Raw genomic sequence first — 17003 nt, forward strand, 5'->3', positions numbered from 1 at the left:
TAAAATGAGCCTGTCAAGTTTGGTCCTAATCTGACTGAGGTCCTCATAAGAAGAAATTAGGGCCTGGCCTGTGTGGCTCAGTGGTTGAGTGTTGACCTATGCACCAGGAGGTCACAATTCTATTCCTGGTCAGGGCACCTGCCCAGGTTGTGGGTTTGATCCCCAGAACGGGGCGTGCAGGGGGCAGCTGATTGATGTTGATGCATTGACATTTCTCTCTCTCTCTCCTTTCCCTTCCTCTCTCTAAAATCAATAAAAACATATTTTAAAAAATACTTTAAAAGAAGAGATTAGGACACATAGAGAGACACCAGGGATGCGGGTGTACACAGAGAAAAGATCATAAAAACAGGCAGCAAGAGGGCAGCGTCTGCAAGCCAAGGAGAGAAGCCTCAGAGGAAACCGACTCCGCCTGCACCTTGATCTTGGACTTCCAGCTGCCAGTCAGCGGTACTTGTTTACAGCAGCCCAAGCTGACTAACTAGGATGTAGCCAGCAAACACAGTAATCAATTTATTGTTTACCGCACAGCTGGCTCAGTGTTGCCCCGTCCATGCATTCCCTCTCACCACCCTCGCTAGAGCCTGGCGAAGCCCCATTTCACAGACAAGGAACTTGAGGTTCGGAGAGGTGGGTCAGCCTCTCATGCAGGCAGGATGTGGCAGAGCCGGGATCAGGGCTGGGACTGTCTGAGTCCACAGCTGGGGCGGCGGAGTGGTGAAGGTCAGAGACACATGAAAGCTGGGCTCACTGAGGGATGCCATCCTGTACGTGTGGAGGGACAGGGCCAGATGTGGGGGAAGGACCAGCCCCAGATGGGAACAAGGGGCCTCCAGGAAGGAGGAAAGGCAAGGCGGATGGGTGTGGATGGAGATCGGCTACAGGTTGAGAGGGCCTGGGGTGGACTCCATGATCTCTTTTCCTTTCAGGAGTGGGAGGGAGGGTCACTAGCTGGGTATGAGGTGGACCTGGGACACTGTGGGAGTTGAAGGGAATGAGAGGGCATGAATCCCACTGTGGGGAGCGACTGAGGTGACACTTGACCAGGAATTAGGGAAAGAATGTTCCCAGGCTAGAGATCTCATGTGAAAGTTGGGTTGCTATGTCACATTTGTCTCAGCCAGTTGGAGTCTCTTTTCTAGGCCTCCTGTGGCCCAGAGGTGTACAGAGATTGAGCCCACAGGAGGAAGGCCAGGTACCACAGTGGTTAGGAACATGCCCTGTGGGCACTCTGGAAGCAGAGAAGGAGTTGGGGCGCAAGACGTTTGTCAAGGCACACAACCAGATTTCAAAAGTAATGCATGTTGATAGGCGATGGAATTGAATAGCCATGTCTCCAAAGAACACATACAACAAGCGTTTGAAAAGATATTCAGCATCACTAGTCCTTAGGCAAATGCACATCTAAACTACACTGAGATACCACCCCACACCCGTGAGACTGGCTAGTGTTAAAAACAAAAGCAAAATGAAAAATACCAGGCCAGGATGGGGGGCAATTTGAACTCTTGTGCATATATGGTGTGAACATGGGGACATCCCACAGTCCACAGTTGTATTTTCCACTACTTCTGCACCACACTGTTGTCCGTGTCTATGAGTTTTTTTTTTGTTTTTTTTAATTTCTTTTAAGGAAGGGCTTACTATAAAAGAAGCAACAGGAGAGAGCCTAGGTGGGGATGTTTTGGCTCACTGAGAAGTCAAAGAAAAGGGGACCTTGGAGATAGGTGCAGGGGGTTAGCTCAGGACGAGCTGCTGCTGCCCATTGCTCTCCTGGTTGCAAGTCTCGTAGGGTCCATTAGAGGCTGGGAGATGCACACCTGAGAGGGAAGAAGTTGGGGAAGGAAAAGTTGCCAAGTTTTCTTCTTAACCCCTTCAGCGTTTCCACCCAGCTGCCTAAACCCTCTCGCTTCTAACAGCTGCCAGTCTGTTATCTGTATCTATGATTTTGTTTCTAGAATGTTTGTTAGTTTATTTTGTTCATTAGATTCCACGTGTAAGTGAAATCATAAGGTCCTTGTCTTTCTCTGACTGACTTATTTCACTTAGCATAATACTCCAGGTCCATCCATGCTATCACAAAAGGCAAGATTTCCTTATTTTTGAAGGCTGAGCAGTATTCCATGGTGTAAATGTACCACAGCTGTTTTATCCACTCATTTCCTGATGGGTGCTTTGGCCGCTTCTAAATCTTGGCTATTGTAAATAACACTGCAATGAACATAGTGGTGCATATATTGTTTCAAATTAGTATTTTGGGTCTCTTCAGATATATTCCCAGAAGAGGAATCACTGGGCCATAAGGCAGCTCCATTTTTAAATTTTTGAGGAAACCCCACACAGTTTTTCATAGTGGCTGCACCAGTCTGCATTCCCACCACCAGTGTACCAAGGTTCCCTTTTCTCCACAACCACACCAGCATTTGTTTGTTGATTTTTTTATGGTTGCCATTCTGGCAGTGTGAAGTGGTACATCATGGTCATTTTAATTTGCATCTCTCTGATGATTAGTGACATTGAGCATTTTTCATGTGTCTCTTGGCCATTTGTATGTCCTCTGGAAAAGTGTCTATTCAGGTTCTCTGCACATTTTTAAGTTGGATTGTTTGTCTTCCTTTTGTTGAGTTTTATGAGTTCTTTATGTATTTTGGAAATTAACCCCTTATCATATGTATCATTGGCAAATATGTTCTCCCATACAGTGAATTGTCTTTTCATTTTGATGCTGCTTTCTTTTGCTGTACAAAAGGTTTTCAGTTTGATGTCCTCCCATTTGTTTATTTTTTCCTTGGTTTCCCTTGCCCTAGGCAATGTATTGATGAAAAATCTGCTATGTGAGATGTCTGAAATTTTGCTGCCTGTGTCTTCTTCTTGGAATTTTATGGTTTCATGACTTAAATTTAAGTCTTTTATCCAATTTACCTTGTGTACGGTGTAAGTTGGTGATCTAGTCTCATTTTTTTTTTTGCATGTGCCTGTTCAATTTTCCCAACACCGTTTATTGAAGAGGCTGTCTTTACTCCATTGTATGTTCTTGCCTCCTTCATCAAATATTGATTGACCATAATGGCGTGGGTTGATTTCTGGGTTCTCTGTTCTGTTCCACTGATCTATATGCCTGTTCTTGTGCCCGTACCAGGCTGTTTTGATTACAGTGGCTTTGTAGTATAGTTTGATATCTGGTATTGTGATTTCTCCAACTTTGTTCTTCTTTCTCAAGATTGCTGTGGCTATTTGGGGTCTTTTTTGATTCCATATAAATTTTTGAAGTGTTTGTTCTAGATCAATGAAATATGCCTTTGGTATTTTAATAAGGATTGCAATGAATGTATAGATTGCTTTGGGTAGTATGGAAATTTTAATGATGTGAATTATTCCCATCCATGAACATAGTATATTCTTCCACTTGTTTATATCACTTCTATTTCTCTTTTTAAAATATGTATTAATGTATTTAAAAAAAATGTGTTTTCATTGATTGTTTAGAGAGGAAGGGAGAGGGATAGAGAGATAGAAACATTGATGAGAGAGAAACACTGATTGGCTGCCTCCTGCATGCCAGATACTGGGGATCGAGCCCCCAACCTGAACATGTGCCCTGACCAGGAATTGAACTGGTGAACTTTTGGTTCATGGGTCGATGCTCAACTACTGAGCCACACCGGCTGGCTCTGTCTCTTTTTCATCATACAGTAGTTTTCTGAGTACAGGTCTTTTACCTCCTTGGTTAAGTTTATTCCTAAGTATCTTAATTTTTTCATTGCAATGGTAAATGGGATTTTTTTTTTTTTTTAGTTTCTCTTCCTGAGAGATCATTATGGGTATATAAAAATGCCATCAATTTCTGGGTGTGAATTTTGTATCCTGCTACATTGCTGAATTCATTTATTAAATCTAGTAGTTTTTTGGTGGTGTCCTTAGGGTTTTCTATGTACAATATCACTCCATCTGCAAGTAATGACAGTTTTACTTCCTTCTTTCCAATTTGGATTGCTTTTTTTTCCTTCTTGTCTGATTGCTGTGGCTAGGACTTCCACTAGTATGCTAAATGAGAGTGGTGAAAAAGGACGTCCCTGTCTTGTTCATGTTCTTTTTAATATATTGCTGGATCCGTTGCTAATATTTTGTTGAGGATTTTAATATCTATGCTCATCAAAAATATCGGCCTATAATTCTCTTTCTTTGTAGTGTCTTTTCTGGTTTTGGGATTAGGATAATGCTGGCTTCTTAAAAAGAGCTTGGAAGTGTTCCTTCCTCTTGGATTTTTTGGCATAGTTTGAGGAAGATAGGTGCTAGTTCTTTGAATGTTTGATAAAACTCCCCTGGGAAGCTGTCTGGACCGGGGCTTTTGTTTGCTGGGAGTTTATTGATTGCTGCTTCCATTTCATTAGTTGTTATTGGCTTATTTAGGTTTTCTGATTCTTCCTGATTCAGTTTTGGAACATTGCATTTTTCTAGGAATTTCTCCATTTCATCCAGGTTGTCCAGTTTGTTGGCATATAGTTATTTATAGTATTTTCTTACAATCCTTTGTATTTCTGTGGTGTCAGTTGTTACTTCACCTCTTTCATTTCTGATTTTGTTTATTTGGGTCCTCTCTCTTTGTTTCCTGATGAGTCTGGCTAAAAGTTCATCAATCTTGTTTATCTTTTCAAAGAATCAGCTCTTGGGTTCACTGATCTTTTATACTTTTTAAAAAATCTTTATGCCATTTATTTCTGTTCTAATATTTATTATTTCCTTCCTTCTACTTACTCTGGGCTTTTTTTGTTGTTCTCCTAATGTCCATTTTTTTATACCAATTTCACAGTCTGGCTTTATATCTCAAAGTTTCAAAAGGGAAAAGAAAAACCCATGAAAAATATTAGAGAATATTGCACGTTACTATAAGATGATGCAAATCATAGGTGATTGGTATCAGAGAAAGAACAAGGAAAATTTGAAATATTTGAATTAAGTAGTTTTTGAGGAGAATGTATAGATCTCCCTGTTTCTTGGGAGAAAGTTATTTAGGTTGAATATCCTTGTGAATACTTCTTTATATACTCATGGGATTATATCTGTGCAGCATATAAATTGCTGGAGGTGAGAAGAGTGGGAAAGAGGGTCAATGCAATTAATTGTTAAAAATCAATGCCAAAATTCACCGGGGATTGAAGAGTGTCAGTTTTTTCACCAACCTCCACATTGCACTGCCTGTTTTTCTGAGTGTTACATGGGGAAGGCTAAACAGTCTTTTTTATGTTTAAATGCCTTTGTATTTCTTTTCTTTTTTCTTTTCAGTGGTCCGTTTCTGTGAGCTGTGTTTTCATATCCTTCGCCATTAAAATTTTGGAAAACACGAGTTTGACTATTTTTCTCACTGAAAAAAACCCCTAATATTATGCATTATATATTATGCATTATAATATAATGCATGCCCTTTATCTGTCATTTTTTCTCACTTTAAAAATGACTTGGCTCTCCTGGACGGGCGTGGCTCAGCGGTTGAGCGTCCACCTAGGATCCAGGTGATCGGGGTTCGATTCCCAGTCTGGGCACATGCCCGGGTTGCGGGCTTGATCAATGACTCTCTCATCATTGATGTTTCTGTCTCTCTCTCTCCCTCACCTTTCCTCTCTCTGAAATCAATAAAGATATTAAAAAAAAAAAAATAAAAAATAAAAATGACTTGGCTTTATGTATGATTCTTTTGCTAATCCTATAATCTTAATGTTTACATAGCCAAGTATTTTTAGATTTGTGATTTGTGTCTTGCTTAAAGAGATATTCCCTACTTTGAAATTACAAGACAAAATTTCCACAACGTAGAGTCTTATGGTTTCATTTCTGAATGACTACAGAATTCATTAAATACATTTTTATTTATTTTTAATTAAAAAAATCCTCACCCAAGGATATGTTTATTGATTTTAGAGAGAAGAAGGGAGCAAGAGAGAGGGGAGGGGGAGAAATATCGGCCGGTTGCCTCCCATATGCATCCTGACAGGAGATCAAACCCAAAACCTAGGTATGTGCCCTGACTGGGAATCGAACCTGCAACCTTTTTTTGTGTGTGTAGGGGACAATGCTCCTGGCAACTGAGCCACCCATCCAGGGCCATCAAATACAATTTTCGTAGTAGGGACATGCCCATGAGCCTTCTGTTCTCGGGCCTATGAATACAGTGATCTCAGTGACTAGACTTCCTAGCATTGAACCATCTTTGCACTCCTGGTCTGAGTTCCGCTTGATCCTGCTGGTTGTGTTGTGTTCTTCTAATCTTCTGCCTGGTTCTGTTGCACATTTTTGATGCTGGGTTTTTGTACTGTTATTTGCATATATATTAAAGCGGGTTTCCATGACAACACAGGAGTTAGGATTTACATTAAATTTCCTGCTTTAATGAAATGCAAAGCAGCTAGATGGAGGGACACTGAGCCAAAGAGACATGCTAAGGAAAGACGCCAGCAGGGTGGTAGTGGAGGTCTCCCCAAGCCCTCTTTGATGGGAGACAAAAGCAGAGCAGTAGGTGCTGATGTTCATGAACCATGAAACTGTTAGCATAGGTAGCTAAACATCAATAAAGGAGGGGAGCAAAGGGAATCAGACGTTAGGAAGCCCAATCAGCTAGGGAGCTGAATCTCATAACAAGCCTGCTTCGCTAGCAAGTTGCAGTATTCATGGAATCCCCACAGGATCTCAGCATTGCCTCACCAAGGGCATTAGGGCCTCTCCCGCCCCCTGTAGAGAGGAAGGGCCAGCTTTTCAATCATCCCAGGACACAACCAGTCCACTTGCCCAGACTATGGGGGGAAGGAATAAGCAGAAGGGGAAATTCCTCTCCTGGGCACATGCCCAATAGAAGCCAAGATAGTGTAGGGGGCGGTGCTTCTACTATGAGGCAAGTGCAGTAGGAACCCAGATAGCAACCATAAGGGGGAGTGTCTAGCCTGGGAAAGGGATTGGATTGGGTAGGGAACACAGAACCCCTGAAGATCTAGGAAATGGGTTGATTGTGGGGAGGACCCAACCCTAACCGGGAAGGACTGGGAAACTGATCAGTTAGTTTGAAAAAGCACCTAGTCTTTCTCAAGCGCTAGAGAATATAATCCAAGCTTAACAAAGCTCTCTCTCTCCCTGTAACATGCGCTCGTCCCGTTCACGTGTTTTCTCTCCTCCAGCAGCTCTATGCCAGTAGCTGCGCCGGCTCCAAGCACAGGCTCCAAGCTGAGCCTGGCTATGGCAACGCGGTGCCAGCTAGGGGGCAGCGGGAGCAGAGACTACGCTGGCTGGACAAGACAGACGCTAAACTGGACTAACTTTGGCATGGCACAGAATTCTTGGACACTGGCCTTTGTTCTGGGCCTAATTAAGACAAGGCTGGACTTTTTCCACAGTGGGATGGATAGAGATGGACATTGGGAACCTGGGGGCAGCCTTCTATTTCTATCCCAATAAATCTTACCAGTACATCACAACCTCCCATGCGTGGGTCCCCAGAAATGCTTTTCTCGGGGCTCTGAAAGGGCCCCATCTCCCGCTGCAACAAATGCTCTCTCTCTTTACATCAAGCATCAGAGTACAATGTGTTTAAGTGTCAAACCAAAGCCAATAGAAGAAAAACCAAACAATAAGCCCCAAATGGTTTTTAAAGCTCTTGAAACCTTTTATGTTGATACGATGACTCCAGGAAAGCTGCACAGATAGAGCAGTGAACCCATGTGCATCCCCTTCTCCATTAATCAGTTTTATAACTTCTATCACATCTGTTCTGTCCTCTCTCTTTCTGTGTCATTTTTTTCTGAAACATTTGAGAGTAAGTTGCAGACACGTACTTCGTTCATGTGTATTTCCTAAAGCCAGGAACATTCTCTGACATCACCTCAGTACAATACTCAAAATTAATATTGATACAAACTATTATCAAATTGACCTTTTCAGTCTTCAATTGTCCCCTTAGTGTCTTTTATTACAAAAAAAATTCAGGATCAACTTTGATCACTTATTTAAGGGGTATCTGCTAGCTTTCTCCTCCATGAAGCTACCATTTTTTCTTTCATTATTGACAAGTATTTTTCAGAGTTACTTGAAGACCATGGAAATGTCTTGCTAGTTCTTAAACTTCCAACCACTAGTTTTAGCATTCATTGATGGTTCTTGCCTGAATCAATTATTTTGGAGCTTGCCGAATGGCAATTTTTCTATTCCAATGGTTTTAATAAAAGGCAAAAGTTGACTTTCAATTTCTAGATGCTTGCTTTTTTTGAGGGGTGGGAGAGGGTTACAAAAGGAACAATGAGTGCTTCCGGGAAGTGGTGGTCTTTTTTGTTTTCTTTTGTTTAAAATATTACAGATGTCCCTTTTTCTCCCCAATGACCCATTCCACCCCATCCCACCCCCCTCCCCAGTCCCTCTCCCCACCACTGTCTGTGTCCTTGGGTTGTGCATATATGTGTATGAGTTGAGTGGTGGTGTCTTAATTTTCTCCCAGCAAGTCATGACTGAAATGATTCTTTTGACTTTGTACCCAACACGAAAGTCTCATGTCATGAAGGACTTTCAGAAGACAGCATGTCCCCTTTTATGCCTTTTTCAGCACCAGCTGCCTGCCTACCCAGAGTTGTAGTGGCTTTTGGGGGCTCCCGTGGGTCAGAGGGAAGCCCACAGCTCTGGACAGGTTTGCACAGGAAGGAAGGGCACATTATCGAATGCATACTTCTCGATACTCTGGGACCGTATCAGCCTTCTGCTTCTCCTCCTGGGTCCATTCTTGCCCCATAGCAGATGGTGGGGGAAAAAGCTGATTACGTTAACCCTTTTGTGTAAACCTTCTAATGCCTACCCATTGCTTTTAGGATAAGGGTGGCATGAATTTCTAACACGGTGTATTTGAGCTTCTGCCCTTTCTAGTCCTGTCCATGAGTTCAGCTTCCTCCCTTCTGTGCTCCAGCTACAGTGCCTGGTTCGGTTTCTAGAACATCTGTTTGTTCTACTCTGGGCCTTTGCACACGCTGTTCCATCTACCTGGACCATTTGTCTGGTGCTTCCCTTGGCTGGTTACTCCTCCTCTTCAGACTTCAGTTCAAAATCACTTCCTTGGAGGAACCTCTCTCCCCATGTGATTGTTTAATTATTGGCCCTCTTTCCCCAACTAGACTGTGAGTCTACAAGGAAATGAATTGTGTTATTTTGCTTACTGTAAATCTCCATTACTTATTGCACGCTGATTCTTTCATTCAACAAATATTTATTAAGCAACAGAAATGTCAGGCACTGGGAATAAAATAGTGAACAAGATGGACAAGATTTCTGCCTTCAAAGGGAGGGGAGAAGATACACATATACAAAACAAATAAAAATTTTAAGAGATACAGGTGTGATGTAAATAACGGGAAGGGAACAAAGGGATTAGGGGAGGGGCATTTATAAAGTGTGGTCGGGGAAGGCTCTCTGGAGCAGAGGCGGAGCCAGGCACTGGAGATACAGGCTGGGGGAACCGCCAGGGCAGCGAAGGCCTGGAGGCAGGAGTAGGTTTGGGGCCTTAGAGGAACAGCGAGCCAAGTTCTTGGCAAACTAAAAATGCATGTCTTGGGCCTAGAGCTGTGCTGGGTGGTTTCTCATGCTCTATTTCTCCTGCAGCTCACCAATCTGACAGGCAGGTATTGTTACATCCATCACGCAGGGGAGGCCAACTCAGAGAGAGTGAAGTCAGTGGTTCAAGGTCACACACGAAAGGAGGGGTGTGCCCTGTACCCAGGATTTCTAGAGCCTGGTTTGCACTTTGGCGAGGTCTGCACATTCTCCCAGCTGTCATTTTTCCAACTTGAGCCACAGGCCGCCCGGAGGGGCCCGGGCCGGGAGCGCACTGAGCGCAGGGGCGCACGTACACGTGGCTGTCCTCAGGGGCCTGGCTCCCAGCCCGGCGCATGCGGCGCAGGGCCTCCGAGGTGGGGTAGGGGGCCCTAGAACCAGACTCGCTGGCTGGGCTGGGAGGACGTTTAAGGGAGTATAAAAAACCCTAGTAACCAAGATAAATAATGTCTTAATGCAATATCAAAAAAAAAAAAAAAAGAAAACGAATGCCCTAAAGAACGATTTAGCAAAATGTTAAACACGGGATCTGTTTCCCTGGGTTGGGCATTTGGGGCGCCCCCAAGCTCTGAGCCGGGCCCCTCGGGTTGGGTAGGGATCTGGGGCGCCCCTGCGCTGGGGCGTGCCCAGAGCCTCCAGCGCGGCGCCCCGCAGAGCGCGGCGGGCACCTCCCTCCGCGGGCCTCCCTCCACCCCGCCCCGGCCTCTCCCCGGGCGCGAGTCCCTTCCGAGTTTGGATCCGCGCCGTCTTTTCTCACCGCCTGCGCGGGGCCCAGTTGACGCGCGGCGTTGTTTACGGGCCGAGCAGTCCTTGCTCCCGCCACCCGCTCGCCACCCGCCCGCCACCCGCCTGCCCAGGTGCTCGCCCGTCCATCCGTCTTTCTGTCCGCGTGTCCGCTCGGCCGGGCGTCTGCAGATCGAGGTCCGGAGCGTTCCGGGCCGAGAGCGAGAAGTCCGGGGCGCAGCGCGGGGATCCAGGCCCCGAGATCGCGGGACGGGCCCGGGCCGCGCCGCTGGATTGGCAGTGGCCGAGGCCGCGCGCCCCTCCGGGAGCCGGACCGGGGACCCTCCGCGGCGGGCTCCGCGGCCGGGGGCCGCCGACGTGGAAGAGGGGAGCGCGCGGCACCTCCGGCGGCTGCCTCGGAGCATGGCCCCGGCGGCCGGGCGCCGTGCGCTCTGATACGCCAGGACCCCGCGCTCCCGCAGCCATGGGCGCCGGGGGCGCGCGGGGGGCCGCGGCCGCGCTGCTGACGGTGGCGCTGGCCGCGCTGCTGCTGGGCGCCGCGGGCCATCTGTACCCCGGAGAGGGTGAGTCTGGGGGTCCGGGAATGGGTAGGGAGCAGCGCGGTGGAGAGGGGGGGGGGTCCCTTGCCAAAATGGAGCCCCAAGCTGGGAACTCAGATCCCATTTCGGCGGGGGGCGGGTGGACGGGAGAGCAGCCCCGGCCCCGCGGGGGGCGGGAAGCCGCTGACCTTGGCCTTTGCCCGCCTGGGCTCGCGGCTCCGCGCCCCTTGTGCGGGCCCCAGGCTGGAGGAACCTTCCCCCAGTGCCCGCCCCGCCCGCCCGCCGTGGCGCCTCTCCCGAGCGCGCCCTCACCCGCGCCGGGTTCTCTCGGTCGCCTTGGAGAAGTGGGATCCCTGGGTCCCGGCGGCCCGTGACGACCCAGTGCCCCGGGCACGCGCCCTGGGTGGTCCTTTGGGGGGTCCCTGCTGGTAGGTGACGCTCCCAGGGGTGGGAAATTGTAACCTCCCCCCTCGTCCTGAGATCTAGGCCCTTGGCCACCTCGGACTTCAGATCCATGTTTACACTTTTGGCTTCTGTTTCCAGATGTCCGGAGGCAAACTCGAGCGCTGTGGCAACAGCCCAGTTGTGCGGCTGTTACCATGTTTGTTAGTTAGCGTCTCTCCCGGTGCCGCCGCGCTGGTCCATCTTTTCTCTGGATTCTCACAGTGGCCCCTGGAGGCAGATATTGTTGTTCAGCCGTTTCATAGATAAGTGAGCAGGCTCGGGGCGGAGACGTAACTCACTTGCCCCCAAGTCAGTGCCAGAGGGAGGAATCGAACTTCTCAGTGTGCTACCTGGTGTCCCACATCTCCCTGATAACCTCCCCCCTGCATCTCTGCTCTTGGTGAAGGGGCTTTACCTGTCAGCCCCAGGAGCTCTCTAACCTTGGTGAGCCTCTCCTGCCATCTAGTCCCTCCTGGTGCCCTGCGCTGGCAGTGACTGAGGCCAGCCTCAACCCCAGCATCCTCCTTGGTGCTTGATAGCTAGACTTTATGGCTGTGGGACAATGAATGAAGAATCATTTAAGAGAATATAGCTGGGGTGTTTCACCAAGATGTCTGAGGCCCTACCTTAAAAATATCTGTAGGGGCCTGGTTGGTGTGGCTCAGTGGTTGAGCCTTGGCCCGTGAACCAGGAGATCACGGTTGATTTCCAGCCAGGGCAAGTGCTGGTTGCCGGTTGCCTGTAGATCCGAGCCCCGGTAGGGGGCATGCAGGAGGCTGTGGATGGATGATTCTCATCATTGATGTTTCTATCTCTCCCTCTCTCTGAAATCAATAAAAACATGTATTTTTTTTAAAAAAAATATCCATTGGGTTCCTTAAGATTTGGCCATGAAAGGAAATCAGTCATGATGAGGAAGGGGGTGGTGAGAGAAGGGACAGAAGCTCCTGCGTTCTCCAGTGGTGAATGAGGAACATGGGAAACACACACAGGACCTGGGTTGACAAACTGGGCTTGCTGAGTGCCTCTCCCAGTTACACAATGTCTGGAAGCCCCTGAGTGCCTGGTATACAGTAGGCGCGCAGTGAAGGGTGGCAGTTGGTTTGGGTTCTTGTTAAGAAAAGCCAAGACGCATTGTTAGACCTACCCCTTTGTGTCTGTGTGTACGTGCATTCATGTGTGCGTATGTGTGGTTCCCTGCTCCTCTGTTCCTTGCAGCGTTGGTAATTAATTGTGGATTTGTGCCTGGGCTTCCAGGGGTCAGTGAATGGCATTATCACTTCTTTATGTGTTTACAGTTTCTACAAGGGCAGAGCTTTATGTTTCTTTCGTTCACTGCTGCATTTCCAGAGCCTAGAACCGTGCCTAGTACCTAGTAGGTGTTTGGTAAATATTTGTTCTTGATTTAGCTCTTAGCCTTATGCTCTCACTGGTACTCTTGTATCTCCAGACAATACTGAGCTAACAATAATAGCAAATACATAGTGGGCGCTGTTCTATATGCTTTGTATGTATAATCTCATTAATCCTCACCACAACCCCATGAGGTGAGGTTTATTAACCATTTTCCAGAAGGTGAGGAAATTGACTGGGTTACAGAGCCAGAGGCTGCAGAGCTGGGGTTAGAACCCCAGCTAGTCTGAAAGAAACCAGAGCACTGGTTTCTTTTTCTTTCTTTCTTTTTTTAATTCTCACCCCAGGATGTGTTTTTTTTCAAATTGATTTTTAGAGAGAGAGGAGGGTGAGGGGAGGAGAGAGAGAAAGAAGCATCGATGTGAGAGAGAAACATTGATTGGTTGCCTCCCGCACTTGCCCCAACCAGGGATTGAACCTGCAACCTAGGTATGTGCCCTTACCGGGAATCAAACCCATAGCCTCTGGGTGTACTGGCCGAAGCTCCAACCAACTGAGCCACAGCACTGGTTTCCTACCAAGCAGTTCTTTGGGGTCTGGGCCTCAGCGCCCCAGTCCCTGTGGTAATGGTTAACAAAATCCTATCAAATGAAAAGACCGCGTGCCCCTTGGAGGTTTGGGGAGGCGGGAGGAACTTTACAGATCATTAATCTCTAATGTCAGCCTGGCTGGGTGGGGTGGAGGGAAATCAGTGTGATTTTTAAGGAATGAGGGACTCTTTCTCAGAGTTGTCACCTCAGTTCATCTTCCGTGGAGTCCCTTGTTGCTTTGCTGAACTGGGCAGTGGCTTCTCTCTCCATTTCTCCTTGCGTGAACTGGCTGTGGCCCGAGAATACCCGTGGGTGTGGCAGAGCCAGAGAGTGAAGGTAATGTGGGATGAATTAAAATAAAAGCCTACAGAGCTTTGGGGGTCCAGTGAGTGGGCTAATTGAGGAGGGAGACGCTTGCTTCCAGAGTCCCCTAATTTTTCACAGCAGCACGAGATGTTTCTGTTGTGTCTTCTTTTGTGCATTCCAGGACCCTCCGAACAGATTGTCCGCCTGCTCAGTCACCTCCCTGGGGTTATTCCTAACCTTTGCTTCTCTCCTGGAGACCTGCCCCATGTCCCTCCCTTATCACTCATAGAGGTCATTGGGGTGAGCCCCCTGGAGTCCTCGCCCCACCCCATCATTGACTTCCATTTTTATTTGATTAGAGCACGATCTCTCAATCTCAGTGACTGGCGTTTGGGTTTGGATAGTCTTGGATGTGAAGGCTGGCCTGTGTGTTGTAAGATGTTGAGGAGCATCCCTGGTCTCTACCCACTAGATGCCTGTAGCACCTCTCGTCTCCAAGTGATGACAACCAACAGTGTGTCCCCTGACATTGTCTCTAGTTGAGAGCCACTGCATTTGGGGAGATAACTTTTTTCTCATCTAGTGCACTTATCCACCTGGTCCCTGCTCTCTCCCCTGTTTATTCAGGGATCTCCTTCTGCCCCGGGGCCTTACTCTCTCCCCTGAACCCCATTACCCACCATCCACCTCTGGCCTGGCACTGCCATCCCCCGCACCCAGATCACTCTCTAACCTTTGACCCAGTGCTCTACCCACTGCCTCTGGCTTGTGTTTCCATTGCTTTGCCGATGGCTCTAGAGATAGCAATTCCTCATCCCAATTTTGTTTCCTGCAGCCTCACCCCAGTCGACCTCTCTGCCTTTGCCACGCACGGCCTACTCCCTCCTCTCCCTCCTGGAGGCACTGGTTCCTGGTGAATTTTCACCTGCGACTGCCTTCTCCGGGTCCTCTCTCTTCCCCTCCTCTGTTCTCTTCTTGGGCTAAGATGTTAGCGCTCTCTCCATAGGGGGCCAGTCCCTACTCTGATCCTCTTTCAGTCCACTTTTTAAATTTATATATAGTCAGACTCTTTCATCTAGAACAGGAGTCAGCAAACTGAAACCCAAGGGCCAAATCCTGCCTGTTTTTGTAAATAAAGTTGTACTGATAGCAGCCACATTCGTTCATTTATACATTACCTATGGCTGCTTTTGTTCTCCAGTGCAGAGGATTTTGTGATGCATGGCCTGCAAAAATGTTTACACTTTGGCCCTTTATGGAGAAAGTTTGCCGACTCTTGATTTAGAACAAACTCCTTGAGGATCAGGATGGTGTGCCTAATAGCTCCTGTGGTCCCTGGTACAACTTGAATGAATCAAGTTAAATGAATTGCCTAGGAATGCTTCCCCCCGCCCCCCTTTATTTTTCCTTTACAGAGCAAGCCCTGTTAAAGGAACTTATGCATTTGCTGTGCTGAATATATGGGTTCTGATGATGAGAAAATGACAGTGATGTTCCCTCGTTAGCTGTGTGTGTGATCTTTCTTTATTTCAAGTCATCTTGACATTGAAGGAGGGTGCTTGCCCTTGGCTCTGTCTTTAGATCCCAAAAGAAAGTGGTGTGCGCTCTGAGGTTTTCTCTCAGACCCCTTGTGTTAATTTCTGTTAAGAATAAGCCAGGGCTGGTTGGTTTATGTTCTGCAATTAGGCTGAGCTTATGTTTTTTAGAATTACAATAATAACAAATTATGCAAAAACAAGAAAAGTATAGAGAGGGAAAAACAAGTTATTAGTTTCGCATATATCTTTCTAAATTTTTCAAATTATACAGTAAACTTGACTTTTTTTTTTAGGTGCAGTTTTTAATTTTAACCCACGCATAGAGTTGTGTGGCCGTCCCCACAACAGGATACACAACAATCTCTTCCATCTCTGCCTGAACTCCCTTGGGCCGCCCTTTTATCATTGCACCGTCCCCACCCCTCCTCCCTCAGCCCTGGCAACACTGATCTGTTGGTCCCTAGTTTTCTCCAGACTTTAAAAAGTATCTTGTAATTGGAATCTTAGAATTAATATTCTTAAAGTTGAAAATTTTAATTTAAGCACTCATAAGATCCTCACTGTTCCTGGATTCCACATTTGTGAGTTCGCCTGTTTGCTAGAATTTATTTGTAGCTCTGTAATCAATATTCGCAGCACCGATGCGGTCACTCCCAGCCACGTGCAGAGCCGTGGAAAATCTGACTCGAGAGTTCCGGCTGAGATCAGCCAGGGCAGCGCTCCGTTTCTCCTTTTAGCTCTCATGGGCATTCATACAATCCTCACGAATTAAAGCAAGTGCCCTTTTTGTGATACATTGAGTGCCATTTTTGTGCTTTTTGCTGGTGACTTTGTTGTTTCAAATGGCCCCACGCACAGCACCGAGGTGCCGTCTAGTGCCCCTAAGCGTGAGAAAGCTGCACTGTGCCCCCCAGAGAAAAGCCCGTGTTGGGTAAGCTTTGCTCAGGTGGGCTGTAGTGCCCAGCACTGAGTGCTGAATCCGTATGTATATGAAATAAGCTGTTTCAAGGAGGGTCTCCCTGTGTTCGCTAGACCCTGGTCTTTGGCGGTGTGTGTGTGTGTGTGCGTGTGCCCCAGCAGCTTTTGGAATTTTAGAAACACATTTTATTTCCAACAGAACAAGCTTTCCTGCTCCGTGTTGCCAAATGTCTCCAGGGGATGAGTTTCAATTTAAGCTTAAGGTGGGCTTGTGAGGATTAAAATTTGATTTCAAATCTGGGTTTTTCTTCCAATTCCACAAGGGTATGGTGTGACATCATGGCTGTGCAGCCACCTGGGTTTTGTGTTCCCAGGAGATGCTTGCTGCTCTCCCATGCCTTTGTGGGAATGTGGGGAACATGGGTACTTTCCCCAACTGCGTTCTTTAACACCGTGGGAAAAGGTAGTGGTTGACACAAAGGGTTAAAGACAGTGGGGTGCGCTGTTTCCTGAGGCCTTTCCAAGACTCTTGTTGCCCCTCTGATTTCAAAGACTCGTCCTCCCTTGGGGAGGGTCAGGGAGGGGATGTGCTTCGAGCTGCTCCCGCCTAGTTAGAGCCAGGTGCGCTGTGGCGAAGCTTCTCCCGGCTTCTCTCCTGTCTCCTCTGGCACTCCCCGTCCCCACGAAAACGCGGGGTTCGGACTCCCGAGATGGCTTGGGAGCCCCTGAGGTCCTGAGATGCGATGTGTGAGGTCCTTAGGGTTACGAAACTATGGTACTGCCTGGAGGAGGCAGCTTAGGTGTTCCTAGATTTTCCAGAGTTTTCAGATATAGAAGGCGTTGGTGTCAGGGTGGCTGCAGGTCTTTGGTCCCCTCTCTAGTTCCCTGTCCTTAAGTATTGTGCCCCCTCCATCCTTTTTCCCCCTCAGTTCCATCTCCTCCTGGTTATATCACTTACTGCCACGGCTCCCACTGCCACTCACTCGCCCCTTTCCCCA

At 47.4% G+C, this 17003-nt stretch overlaps 1 protein-coding gene across 2 annotated transcripts in view; it reads left to right on the top strand.

Annotated features, from left to right (window-relative positions):
* The first annotated feature begins 10765 nt into the window (after nt 1-10765).
* INSR (insulin receptor) overlaps nt 10766-17003 on the top strand; it is a 151874-nt gene continuing 145636 nt past the window's right edge. For both annotated transcript variants that reach the window (XM_087816272.1, XM_087816273.1), the window contains exon 1: nt 10766-10880. In XM_087816272.1, the coding sequence (XP_087672398.1) occupies nt 10781-10880 (100 nt within the window). In that variant the 5' untranslated portion in view covers nt 10766-10780. The remainder of the gene's footprint in view (nt 10881-17003) is intronic.

Source organism: Miniopterus natalensis, chromosome 4, assembly GCF_054644295.1.
Source record: "Miniopterus natalensis isolate mMinNat1 chromosome 4, mMinNat1.hap1, whole genome shotgun sequence".
NCBI lineage: Eukaryota > Metazoa > Chordata > Mammalia > Chiroptera > Miniopteridae > Miniopterus > Miniopterus natalensis.